This window comes from Hemibagrus wyckioides, linkage group LG11 (assembly GCF_019097595.1).
Source record: "Hemibagrus wyckioides isolate EC202008001 linkage group LG11, SWU_Hwy_1.0, whole genome shotgun sequence".
Classification (NCBI taxonomy): Eukaryota; Metazoa; Chordata; class Actinopteri; order Siluriformes; family Bagridae; genus Hemibagrus; species Hemibagrus wyckioides.
The window spans coordinates 86,507-97,500 of NC_080720.1; the positions used below are offsets into that span (position 1 = coordinate 86,507).

At 47.5% G+C, this 10,994-nt stretch overlaps 2 protein-coding genes across 7 annotated transcripts in view; one reads left to right on the forward strand and one right to left on the reverse strand.

Moving 5' to 3' along the window:
* Window positions 1-6,046, forward strand: part of pfkfb4b (6-phosphofructo-2-kinase/fructose-2,6-biphosphatase 4b) — a 45,747-nt gene extending 39,701 nt beyond the window's left edge. Inside the window, exons 11-14 of one of the 2 annotated variants that reach the window (XM_058403092.1) lie at window positions 2,844-2,973; window positions 3,106-3,168; window positions 3,297-3,361; window positions 5,579-6,046. In XM_058403092.1, the coding sequence (XP_058259075.1) occupies window positions 2,844-2,973; window positions 3,106-3,168; window positions 3,297-3,361; window positions 5,579-5,638 (318 nt within the window). In that variant the 3' untranslated portion in view covers window positions 5,639-6,046. The remainder of the gene's footprint in view (window positions 1-2,843; window positions 2,974-3,105; window positions 3,169-3,296; window positions 3,362-5,578) is intronic. The other variant, XM_058403093.1, reaches the window with a different exon arrangement.
* A 2,204-nt stretch (window positions 6,047-8,250) lies between these two features.
* The window catches only part of itpr1a (inositol 1,4,5-trisphosphate receptor, type 1a), a 163,761-nt gene continuing 161,017 nt past the window's right edge, over window positions 8,251-10,994 (reverse strand). For all 5 annotated transcript variants that reach the window (XM_058403087.1, XM_058403086.1, XM_058403085.1 and 2 more), the window contains 2 exons: window positions 10,302-10,463; window positions 8,251-10,096 (listed from right to left, as the gene is read on the reverse strand). In XM_058403087.1, coding sequence (XP_058259070.1) covers window positions 10,010-10,096; window positions 10,302-10,463 — 249 coding nt within the window. In that variant the 3' untranslated portion in view covers window positions 8,251-10,009. The remainder of the gene's footprint in view (window positions 10,097-10,301; window positions 10,464-10,994) is intronic.

The window sequence follows — 10,994 nt, forward strand, 5'->3', positions numbered from 1 at the left end:
CTAAATACCTCCACACACACACTCACACACACACACCCTAAATGCCTCCACACACTCACACACACACACCCTAAATACCTCCACACACACACACACACCCTAAATACCTCCACACACACTCACACACACACCCTAAATACCTCCACACACTCACACACACACCCTAGATACCTCCACACACACACTCACACACACACACACCCTAAATACCTCCACACACACACACTCTCACACACCCCCTAAATACCTCCACACACACACACACACACACACACACCCTAAATACCTCCACACACACACACACCCTAAATACCTCCACACACACACACCCTAAATACCTCCACACACACACCCTAAATACCTCCACACACACACACACACACCCTAAATACCTCCACACACACACACACACACACACCCTAAATACCTCCACACACACACACACACACCCTAAATACCTCCACACACACCCTAAATGCCTCCACACACACACACACCCTAAATACCTCCACACACACACACACACACACACCTAAATACCTCACACACACACACACCACACACACACACCCTAAATACCTCCACACACACACACAAACACCCTAAACACCTCCACCCACACACACCTAAATACCTCCACACACACACAAACACCCTAAATACCTCCACACACACACACTCTCACACACACAAACACACCCTAAATACCTCCACACACACACACACACACACACCCTAAATGCCTCCACACACTCACACACACACACCCTAAATACCTCCACACACACACACACACCCTAAATACCTCCACACACACTCACACACACACCCTAAATACCTCCACACACTCACACACACACCCTAGATACCTCCACACACACACTCACACACACACACACCCTAAATACCTCCACACACACACACTCTCACACACCCCCTAAATACCTCCACACACACACTCACACACACACACACCCTAAATACCTCCACACACACACACACACACACACACACCCTAAATACCTCCACACACACACACACCCTAAATACCTCCACACACACACACACACACACACACAATTCCTCCACACACACACACACACACACACACCCTAAATACCTCCACACACACACCCTAAATACCTCCACACACACACACACACACCCTAAATACCTCCACACACACACACACACACACACCCTAAATACCTCCACACACACCCTAAATACCTCCCCACACACACACACACCCTAAATACCTCCACACACACACACAAACACCCTAAATACCTCCACACACACACACACACCCTAAATACCTCCACACACACACACACACACACCCTAAATACTTCCACACACACACCCTAAATACCTCCACACACACACACACACACACACACCCTAAATACCTCCACACACACACACACACACACACCCTAAATACCTCCACACACACACACACACAAACACCCTAAATACCTCCACACACACACACACACACACACACACACACCCTAAATACCTCCACACACACACACACACACACACACCCTAAATACCTCCACACACACACACACACACCCTAAATACCTCCACACACACACACACACCCTAAATACCTCCACACACACACACAAACACCCTAAATACCTCCACACACACACACACACACCCTAAATACCTCCACACACACACACACACACCCTAAATACCTCCACACACACACACACACACACCCTAAATACCTCCACACACACACACACACACCCTAAATACCTCCACACACACAAACACACACACACCCTAAATACCTCCACACACACAAACACACAAACACCCTAAATACCTCCACACACACAAACACACACACACCCTAAATACCTCCACACACACAAACACACAAACACCCTAAATACCTCCACACACACACACACACAAGCACCCTAAATACCTCCACACACACACACACACACACACCCTAAATACCTCCACACACACACACACACCCTAAATACCTCCACACACACACACACACACACACACACCTAAATACCTCACACACACACACACACACACACACCCTAAATACCTCCACACACACACACACACACACCCTAAATATCTCCACACACACACACACACACACACACGCCCTAAATACCTCCACACACACACACACCCTAAATACCTCCACACACACACACACACACAAACACCCTAAATACCTCCACACACACACACTCTCACACACACAAACACACCCTAAATACCTCCACACACACACTCACACACACACACCCTAAATGCCTCCACACACTCACACACACACACCCTAAATACCTCCACACACACACACACACCCTAAATACCTCCACACACACTCACACACACACCCTAAATACCTCCACACACTCACACACACACCCTAGATACCTCCACACATACACTCACACACACACACACTCTCACACACCCCCTAAATACCTCCACACACACACTCACACACACACACCCTAAATACCTCCACACACACACTCACACACACACACACCCTAAATACCTCCACACACACACTCACACACACACACACCCTAAATACCTCCACACACACACTCACACACACACACACCCTAAATACCTCCACACACACTCACACACACACACCCTAAATACCTCCACACACACACTCTAAATACCTCCACACACACTCACACACCCTAAATACCTCTACACACACACTCTAAATATCTCCACACACACCCTTAATACCTCCACACACACACCCTAAATACCTCCACACACACCCTAAGTAGTGTGTGTGTGTGTGTGTGTGTGTTCAGTCCTATGAGGATCTGGTGCAGCGTCTGGAGCCTGTGATTATGGAATTGGAGAGGCAGGAAAATGTTCTGGTCATCTGTCATCAGGCGGTCATGCGCTGCCTCCTCGCGTACTTCCTGGACAAGAGTGCAGGTGATGATGACCGGTCCATCTCGCACCATGGTTTTATTCTGAATCAGAGTGATAGTAATGTTGTAGAGTATTCTGTCAGGGTTGCTGGGTGGACATGGTCAGTGAAGGTCTGTGTGTTCTGTTTGTTTTTAGACGAGTTGCCGTATCTGAAGTGTCCCTTACACACAGTGCTGAAGCTCACACCTGTGGCTTACGGTGAGCAAATGAACACACACACACACACAGGAATTTATAACAGATATCAGGGAGTGCCATTGTGTAATTGTGTGTGTGTGTGTGTGTGTGTATGATGGTCTAATTTGTCTCTGTTTCTGTTACTCGAGGATGTAAAGTGGAGTCAGTGGGTCTGAATGTGGAGGCAGTGAACACACACAGAGACAAACCTGAGGTACGCTGCACAATAATCCATACTCTGTGGTCTGTACTCAGTGGTCATTTCTCATGTTCTCTCTGTTCCCTGGCCAGTCATGGTTGTATTCCAGCTCATGTATTGGTCCAAACTAATTAAGAAACTTTGACCTTTGATGTCCGTCAGAAACAAAGTGTTTATTATTTACAAATTCTGCTGAACTGGAAAAAGGAAAAAAGGGACAGTGGACTGAAAGAAAAGCCATGTGACCTCAGACCGCTGCGTGGACCCGGCCTCGATATCCCAGCAGTGTCCGACACCGAAGCCACCTGTGATCAGTTAAAGGCTAGTCCTAACTGCTTGACCGTCCATTCACCTCTCCAGTGTTTACTCAATCAGCGTAAACTGGACTTAATGTAAATTTTCTATCTGGATTTTGAGAAGCTGCCTGTTTAAGATCAACGTGTAAATCTCTGACAGCGTTTCTACTGGTGCTCCATAAAACACCACAAAGCTCAGGACTAAGAGTAAGCTGTCCCAGCCACGTAAAGTGCATATGTGGAACCTAAATCCCATCCCAGTATCACCAGCTTCTACAGAAGAACCAGGTCAGAACATCTTAAACATCTGTCTCAGTGTGTGCTTCAAGAACTGCACAGACTCACACTGCAGCTGAGAAGATCACCAGCGTGTCTTTACCCTCCGTCCACACCACAAGAGCCACATCTGCACCAGCAGCTTGTCCACAAGAAAAAAAATTAAACTGTAGAATACATCAGTAAAATGGAGATACTGGGATTTTTCTTTTCTCAAAATTTTACAGTTAACATGACATGAGGAAATATAGACTGCTCAAAAAAAATTAGAGGAACACATCAGATCTCCATGGGGAAAAAATCATGCTGGATATCTACACTGGTATGGACAGGGTAATGTGTTAGGAACGAAAGGAAGTTTGTTGTCGTTTGATGGAAATGAAAAGATGGCTGAATCCAAAGATCAAACCCCCAAATCAAAGGGAAAAATGAAGCAGCAGGCTCGTCTATTTAGCTGAAATTTCATTGCAGTAACTCAGAATGGTCCTCAGTAGTGTGTACAGCCCCCACATGCTTGTATGCCTGACAATGTTGGGGCACGTTCCTAATGAGGCCACGGATGGTGTCCTGGGGTATATTCTCCCAGATCTGGACCAGGGCATCACTGAGCTCCTGGACAGTCTGAGGTGCAACCTGGCAGCATCAGATGGACCGAAACATAATGTCCCAGAGTTCTTCTATTGGATTTAGGTCAGGTGAGCATGGGGTCTTTCAATGGTATCTATTCCTTCATCCTCCAGGAACTGCCTGCATACTCTCACCACATGAGGCCGGTCATTGTGGTGCACCAGGAGGAACCCAGGACCCTGCTGTCATCTGTGAAAAGCACAGGGTGCCAGTGCTGGACCTACCAATTCTGGTGTTCAATGCCAAATGGCAATAAAGATCCACGGTGCCGGGCAGTGAGCACAGAGCCCATTAGAGGACATCGGGCCCTCAGGGCACCCTCATGAAGTATGTTTCTGATCATTTGGTCAGAGACATTCACACCAGTGACCTGCTGGAGGTATTTTTGTAGGTCTCAGCGGTCATCCTGTTCCTCCTTGCACAAAGGAGCAGATACCGGTCCAGCTGAAGTGTTAAGGACCTTCTACTGCCCTGTCCTAGGGCCCAGTCTGTCTCCTGGAATCTCCTTCTTGAGACTGTGCTGGGAGACACAGGACACCTTCTGGCAGTGACACATATTGATGGGCCATCCTGGAGGAGCCTTTGTGACCTCTGTAGGGTCCAGGTATGGCCTCATGCTACCAGTAGTGACACTGACCCTAGCCAAAGCTAATGCTAAGCTAGTGAAAAACATTCAGAAAAGATGAGTAGGAAAAAAAGGTCAGTGACCTCCACCTGTAAAACTGTTCCTGTTTTGGGGGTCATCTCATTGTTGCCCATCTAGTGCACCTGTTGTTCATTTCATTAACACCAAAGCAACTGAAACTGATTAACAACCCCTTCTGCCACTGAATTGACCACCTCAATATTCCACTGACCTGAAGATATACTCTGATTTGAGCAGTGTGTATATTTATATATTTGTTTTATAGTTAAGATAATCTCACTTGTGTTTGTTTATTAAGTGTGTGTGTGTGTGCGCGTGTGTGTGGTGCCTCCTGGTGAGAGTAAGTGGAAGTGAAGTCTCTTTTCTTTTTTCTTTTGTCTTAAACAGAATGTGGACGTGTCTCGTCTGGCCGAGGAGGCACTACTGACTGTCCCTGCACACCAGTGAACACACACAAACACACTCTCCCACACTCTCATGTTTACTCCATGATAATAATCCTTCATTATTCTTCATCAGCATTCTGAAGGATTTTTATTTTGTCATAGTAAAGAGTATTAATAATAATAATAATAATAATAATAATAATAATAATAATAATATTAATGTGTTGACTAGAATCCAGCCCTTTAGTCAGCCCTGGTGTTACACACACCTCCTACATGAACATGATCTTGTGCAGCTGAAACACTTTTGTTTATTAATTTTCCACATTTTCCTGATGTTTACGTTTTATAAATGCTGAAACTGCACTTTTTTGTTGTTTTAGGGTAAAAATATAACTAATACACTGTGTGCTGTAGAGTGACTGTGTGTGTGTGTGTGTGTGTGTGTAGAGAGTTGAGTGACTGTGTGTGTGTGTGTGTGTGTGTAGAGAGTTGAGTGACTGTGTGTGTGTGTGTGTGTGTGGAGAGTTGAGTGACTGTGTGTGTGTGTGTGTGTGTGTGTGGAGAGTTGAGTGACTGTGTGTGTGTGTGTGTGTGTGGAGAGTTGAGTGACTGTGTGTGTGTGTGTGGAGAGTTGAGTGACTGTGTGTGTGTGTAGAGAGTTGAGTGACTGTGTGTGTGTGTGTGTGTAGTGTTGAGTGACTGTGTGTGTAGTGAGTTGAGTGACTGTGTGTGTGTGTGTAGAGAGTTGAGTGACTGTGTGTGTGTGTGTAGAGAGTTGAGTGACTGTGTGTGTGTAGTGTTGAGTGACTGTGTGTGTAGTGTTGAGTGACTGTGTGTGTGTGTGTGTGTGTGTGTAGAGAGTTGAGTGACTGTGTGTGTGTGTGTGTGTGTGTGTGTAGAGAGTTGAGTGACTGTGTGTGTGTGTGTAGAGAGTTGAGTGACTGTGTGTGTGTGTGTGTGTGTAGAGAGTTGAGTGACTGTGTGTGTGTGTGTGTGTGTGTAGAGAGTTGAGTGACTGTGTGTGTGTGTGTGTGTGTGTGTAGAGAGTTGAGTGACTGTGTGTGTGTGTGTAGTGTTGAGTGACTGTGTGTGTGTGTGTGTGTGTAGAGAGTTGAGTGACTGTGTGTGTGTGTGTGTAGAGAGTTGAGTGACTGTGTGTGTGTGTGTAGAGAGTTGAGTGACTGTGTGTGTGTGTGTGTGTGTAGAGAGTTGAGTGACTGTGTGTGTGTGTGTGTGTGTGTGTGTGTGTGTAGAGAGTTGAGTGACTGTGTGTGTGTGTGTGTGTGTGTAGAGAGTTGAGTGACTGTGTGTGTGTGTGTAGAGAGTTGAGTGACTGTGTGTGTGTGTGTAGAGAGTTGAGTGACTGTGTGTGTGTGTGTGTAGAGAGTTGAGTGACTGTGTGTGTGTGTGTGTAGAGAGTTGAGTGACTGTGTGTGTGTGTGTGTAGAGAGTTGAGTGACTGTGTGTGTGTGTGTAGAGAGAGTTGAGTGACTGTGTGTGTGTGTGTGTGTGTAGAGAGTTGAGTGACTGTGTGTGTGTGTGTGTGTGTGTGTGTAGAGAGTTGAGTGACTGTGTGTGTGTGTGTGTAGAGAGTTGAGTGACTGTGTGTGTGTGTGTGTGTAGAGAGTTGAGTGACTGTGTGTGTGTGTGTGTGTAGAGAGTTGAGTGACTGTGTGTGTGTGTGTGTGTGTGTGTGTGTGACAGTGTGTGTGTGACTGAGAGTGTGTGTGTGTGTGACAGAGTGTGTGTGTGTGACTGAGTGTGTGTGTGTGTGACTGAGAGTGTGTGTGTGTGACTGAGAGTGTGTGTGCGTGACTGAGAGTGTGTGTGACTGAGAGTGTGTGTGTGTGACAGAGTGTGTGTGTGTGACTGAGAGAGTGTGTGCGTGTGACAGAGTGTGTGTGACTGAGTGTGTGTGCGTGACTGAGAGAGTGTGTGTGTGTGACAGAGTGTGTGTGTGACTGAGAGAGTGTGTGTGTGTGACAGAGTGTGTGTGTGACTGAGAGAGTGTGTGCGTGTGACAGAGTGTGTGTGACTGAGTGTGTGTGCGTGACGGAGAGAGTGTGTGTGTGTGACTGAGAGTGTGTGTGCGTGACTGAGAGTGTGTGTGACTGAGAGTGTGTGTGTGACAGAGTGTGTGTGTGACAGAGTGTGTGACTGAGAGTGTGTGTGTGACAGTGTGTGTGTGCGTGACTGAGAGTGTGTGTGTGACTGAGAGAGTGTGTGACAGAGTGTGTGTGTGTGACTGAGAGTGTGTGCGTGACAGAGTGTGTGTGTGACAGAGTGTGTGTGTGACTGAGAGAGTGTGTGTGTGTGTGACAGAGTGTGTGTGTGACTGAGAGAGTGTGTGCGTGTGACAGAGTGTGTGTGACTGAGTGTGTGTGCGTGACGGAGAGAGTGTGTGTGCGTGACGGAGAGAGTGTGTGCGTGACTGAGAGTGTGTGTGTGACTGAGAGAGTGTGTGACAGAGTGTGTGTGTGACTGAGAGTGTGTGTGTGACTGAGAGAGTGTGTGACAGAGTGTGTGTGTGACTGAGAGTGTGTGTGTGACTGAGAGAGTGTGTGACAGAGTGTGTGTGTGACTGAGAGTGTGTGTGTGACTGAGAGTGTGTGCGTGACAGAGTGTGTGTGACTGAGAGTGTGTGACTGAGAGTGTGTGACTGAGAGTGTGTGTGTGACAGTGTGCGTGTGACAGTGTGTGTGTGACAGTGTGTGTGTGACAGAGTGTGTGTGCGTGACTGAGAGAGTGTGTGTGTGACTGAGAGTGTGTGTGTGACTGAGAGAGTGTGTGACAGAGTGTGTGTGTGACAGAGTGTGTGTGTGACAGAGTGTGTGTGTGTGACTGAGAGTGTGTGCGTGACAGAGTGTGTGTGTGACAGAGTGTGTGTGTGAGACAGTGTGTGTGTGACAGAGTGTGTGTGCGTGACTGAGAGAGTGTGTGTGTGACTGAGAGTGTGTGTGTGACTGAGAGAGTGTGTGACAGAGTGTGTGTGTGACAGTGTGTGTGTGACAGAGTGTGTGTGCGTGACTGAGAGAGTGTGTGTGTGACTGAGAGTGTGTGTGTGACAGAGTGTGTGAGACTGAGAGTGTAGTGTTTCACAGAGACATAGAAACTGTGAGGAGGAAGTAAATAAACCTCCTTCTTCCTGCAGGAGACAGTTGATGCAGTGTACAGATTTATTCCTCAGCTGTTTGTTATATTTTTACACTGAAGGAATCGGATCAGAACCATGCAGATCATCATCATCAATGCTCTTCATCTTTACTGAGTCTCACTGTGTAGATAATTCAGGTGTTTCTTTTCCATACGCACAAATCTTCAGAGCTTCTTCAGAAACACGAGTCCTGCAGCACATTGTCTTTAACCTAGTCCATGTGGAGTGTGGAGATATTTCTGTCTAATGTTTTATTAAACTCTGAAAATAAACACTTTCTTATAGAAACACTCATGAGTCTCTGTATTGTGGAATAGGAACTCATTCACAGAGCTCGGCTTTCAGTGTGTACCGAGTGAAAGAGCAAAACACACACACAGCTTGTAAAAACGGGAGACGCTTTCTGGCGTGTTAAAGCATTGCATCATGCAGCATCTGGATAAATACCTGGATAAAATGCACACAGATAAATCAGTTCAGTCAAAAAACAAATAAACAATCTCTAAAGGCCCAGGTGATTAAGACTCGGTGATAAACCAGTGCAAAACCTCAGTCAGGATTAATTACAGTGTCCATGTGAAAACTCCAAGATTTAAACAAGTGAAGAAAAAAAATCACACGTGTTCTCTAACACATAAAGCCTACACACTAAAGTCTCTGAACATCTGATTAGAAAATAAAATCAATCTTCAGATTTCTGATCAAATCAATAAAGAGCTTCATTATAAATGAATCCTAAAGGGTCATGAGCGTGTTCTACAAAACTCCTCCAGCTCCTTCCAGCACACTGTCACACACACACACACACATGCTCAAACACACATACACACTCTCACACACCCTCCAGTGGTCCTCTGTACTCACACAAACTTTAACCAGTGATTCATTCACATTTCAGCTGTTGGGTAGCTGAGTAACACCAAACCCTTCATCATCATCATCATCATCACCACCATCATGGTGCTATACACACACCATCTGTCTGTGGCATGTCTTCTCACTGTTCCACATTTCTGTGTGAACTCAGCCAGTACTTAATAAAGTTACTACTCGGTGAAGTGGACACTTTTCACACACACAGCTGTGTGTGTGGTGATGACCCTGGGTCAGTCTCTGTGCTCTTTAAACAGGTCAAAAATACCAACACACTCTGTTAAAGAGTGAGAGTGTTACAGCTCTCTGTGTTTCCTCATGAGGAGGGTCAGCACACTGAACAGAATTAGGGCTAAAATGAAACACACACACACACACACACACACATCCTGTCTCCACTCCTCAGGCAGGCTGCTGGGGGTTAATATTGAGGTGGGCGGGGTTTCCCAGGAGACCAATCCGCTGCTTGTGCTTCCTTTGTTCAGTCATCTACACACAAAACACACACACTTAGTGTAAATGCACACTTATACACAGTGTTAACCCATGCATCAGTTCGTTAACTGACCTCTTGACCTGTATCTGCAGGAGTTTATTCGTTGTGTTGCTGATATAAATGTACAAGTGTTTCCAATAAAGTGGACAGTGAATGTATATGTCTGTATATATATACCTACATACATATATAACACACCTGCTCTTTGAGCTCTGTGAGCTGATTGGTCAGATTGGTGACGAGTCTCATGGTGGACTCAAGTTTGTCCTGCAGGGAGCGAAGTTCATTCTGTTCTCCCTCTGAGTCGCTGCTCACCAGAGACATAGCTCTCATTCGGGGAAACCAGTCCAGATTGTGTTCCTGTCCCGGAGAGGGAGGGAGAGGGAGAGGGAGAGGGAGAGGGAGAGGGAGGGGGAGGGAGAGGGAGGGAGGGAGGGAGAGGGAGAGAGAGGGAGGGAGGGAGGGAGGGAGGGAGAGGGAATGAGAGAGGGAGAGGGAGGGAGGGAGGGAGGGAGGGAGGGGGGCAGGGAGCGAGCGAGGGAGGGAGTGAGGGGGGGAGGGAGGGAGGGAGGGAGGGGGTGAGGGAGGGGGGGAGGGAGGGAGGGAGGGAGTGAGGGGGAGAGAGAGGGAGTGAGAGGGGGAGGGAGTGAGGGAGGGAGGGAGGGAGGGAGGGAGCGAGGGAGGGAGAGGGAGGAGGGAGGGAGAGGGAGAGGGAGGGAGGGAGAGGGAGAGGGAGAGGGAGGGAGGGGGAGAGGGAGGGAGGGAGAGGGAGAGGGAGGGAGAGGGAGGGAGGGGGGGGGAGAGGGAGGGAGGGAGAGGGAGAGGGAGGGAGGGAGGGAGGGAGAGGGGGGGAGGGGGAGGGAGGGAGGGGGGGGGGGGGGGAGGGGGGGG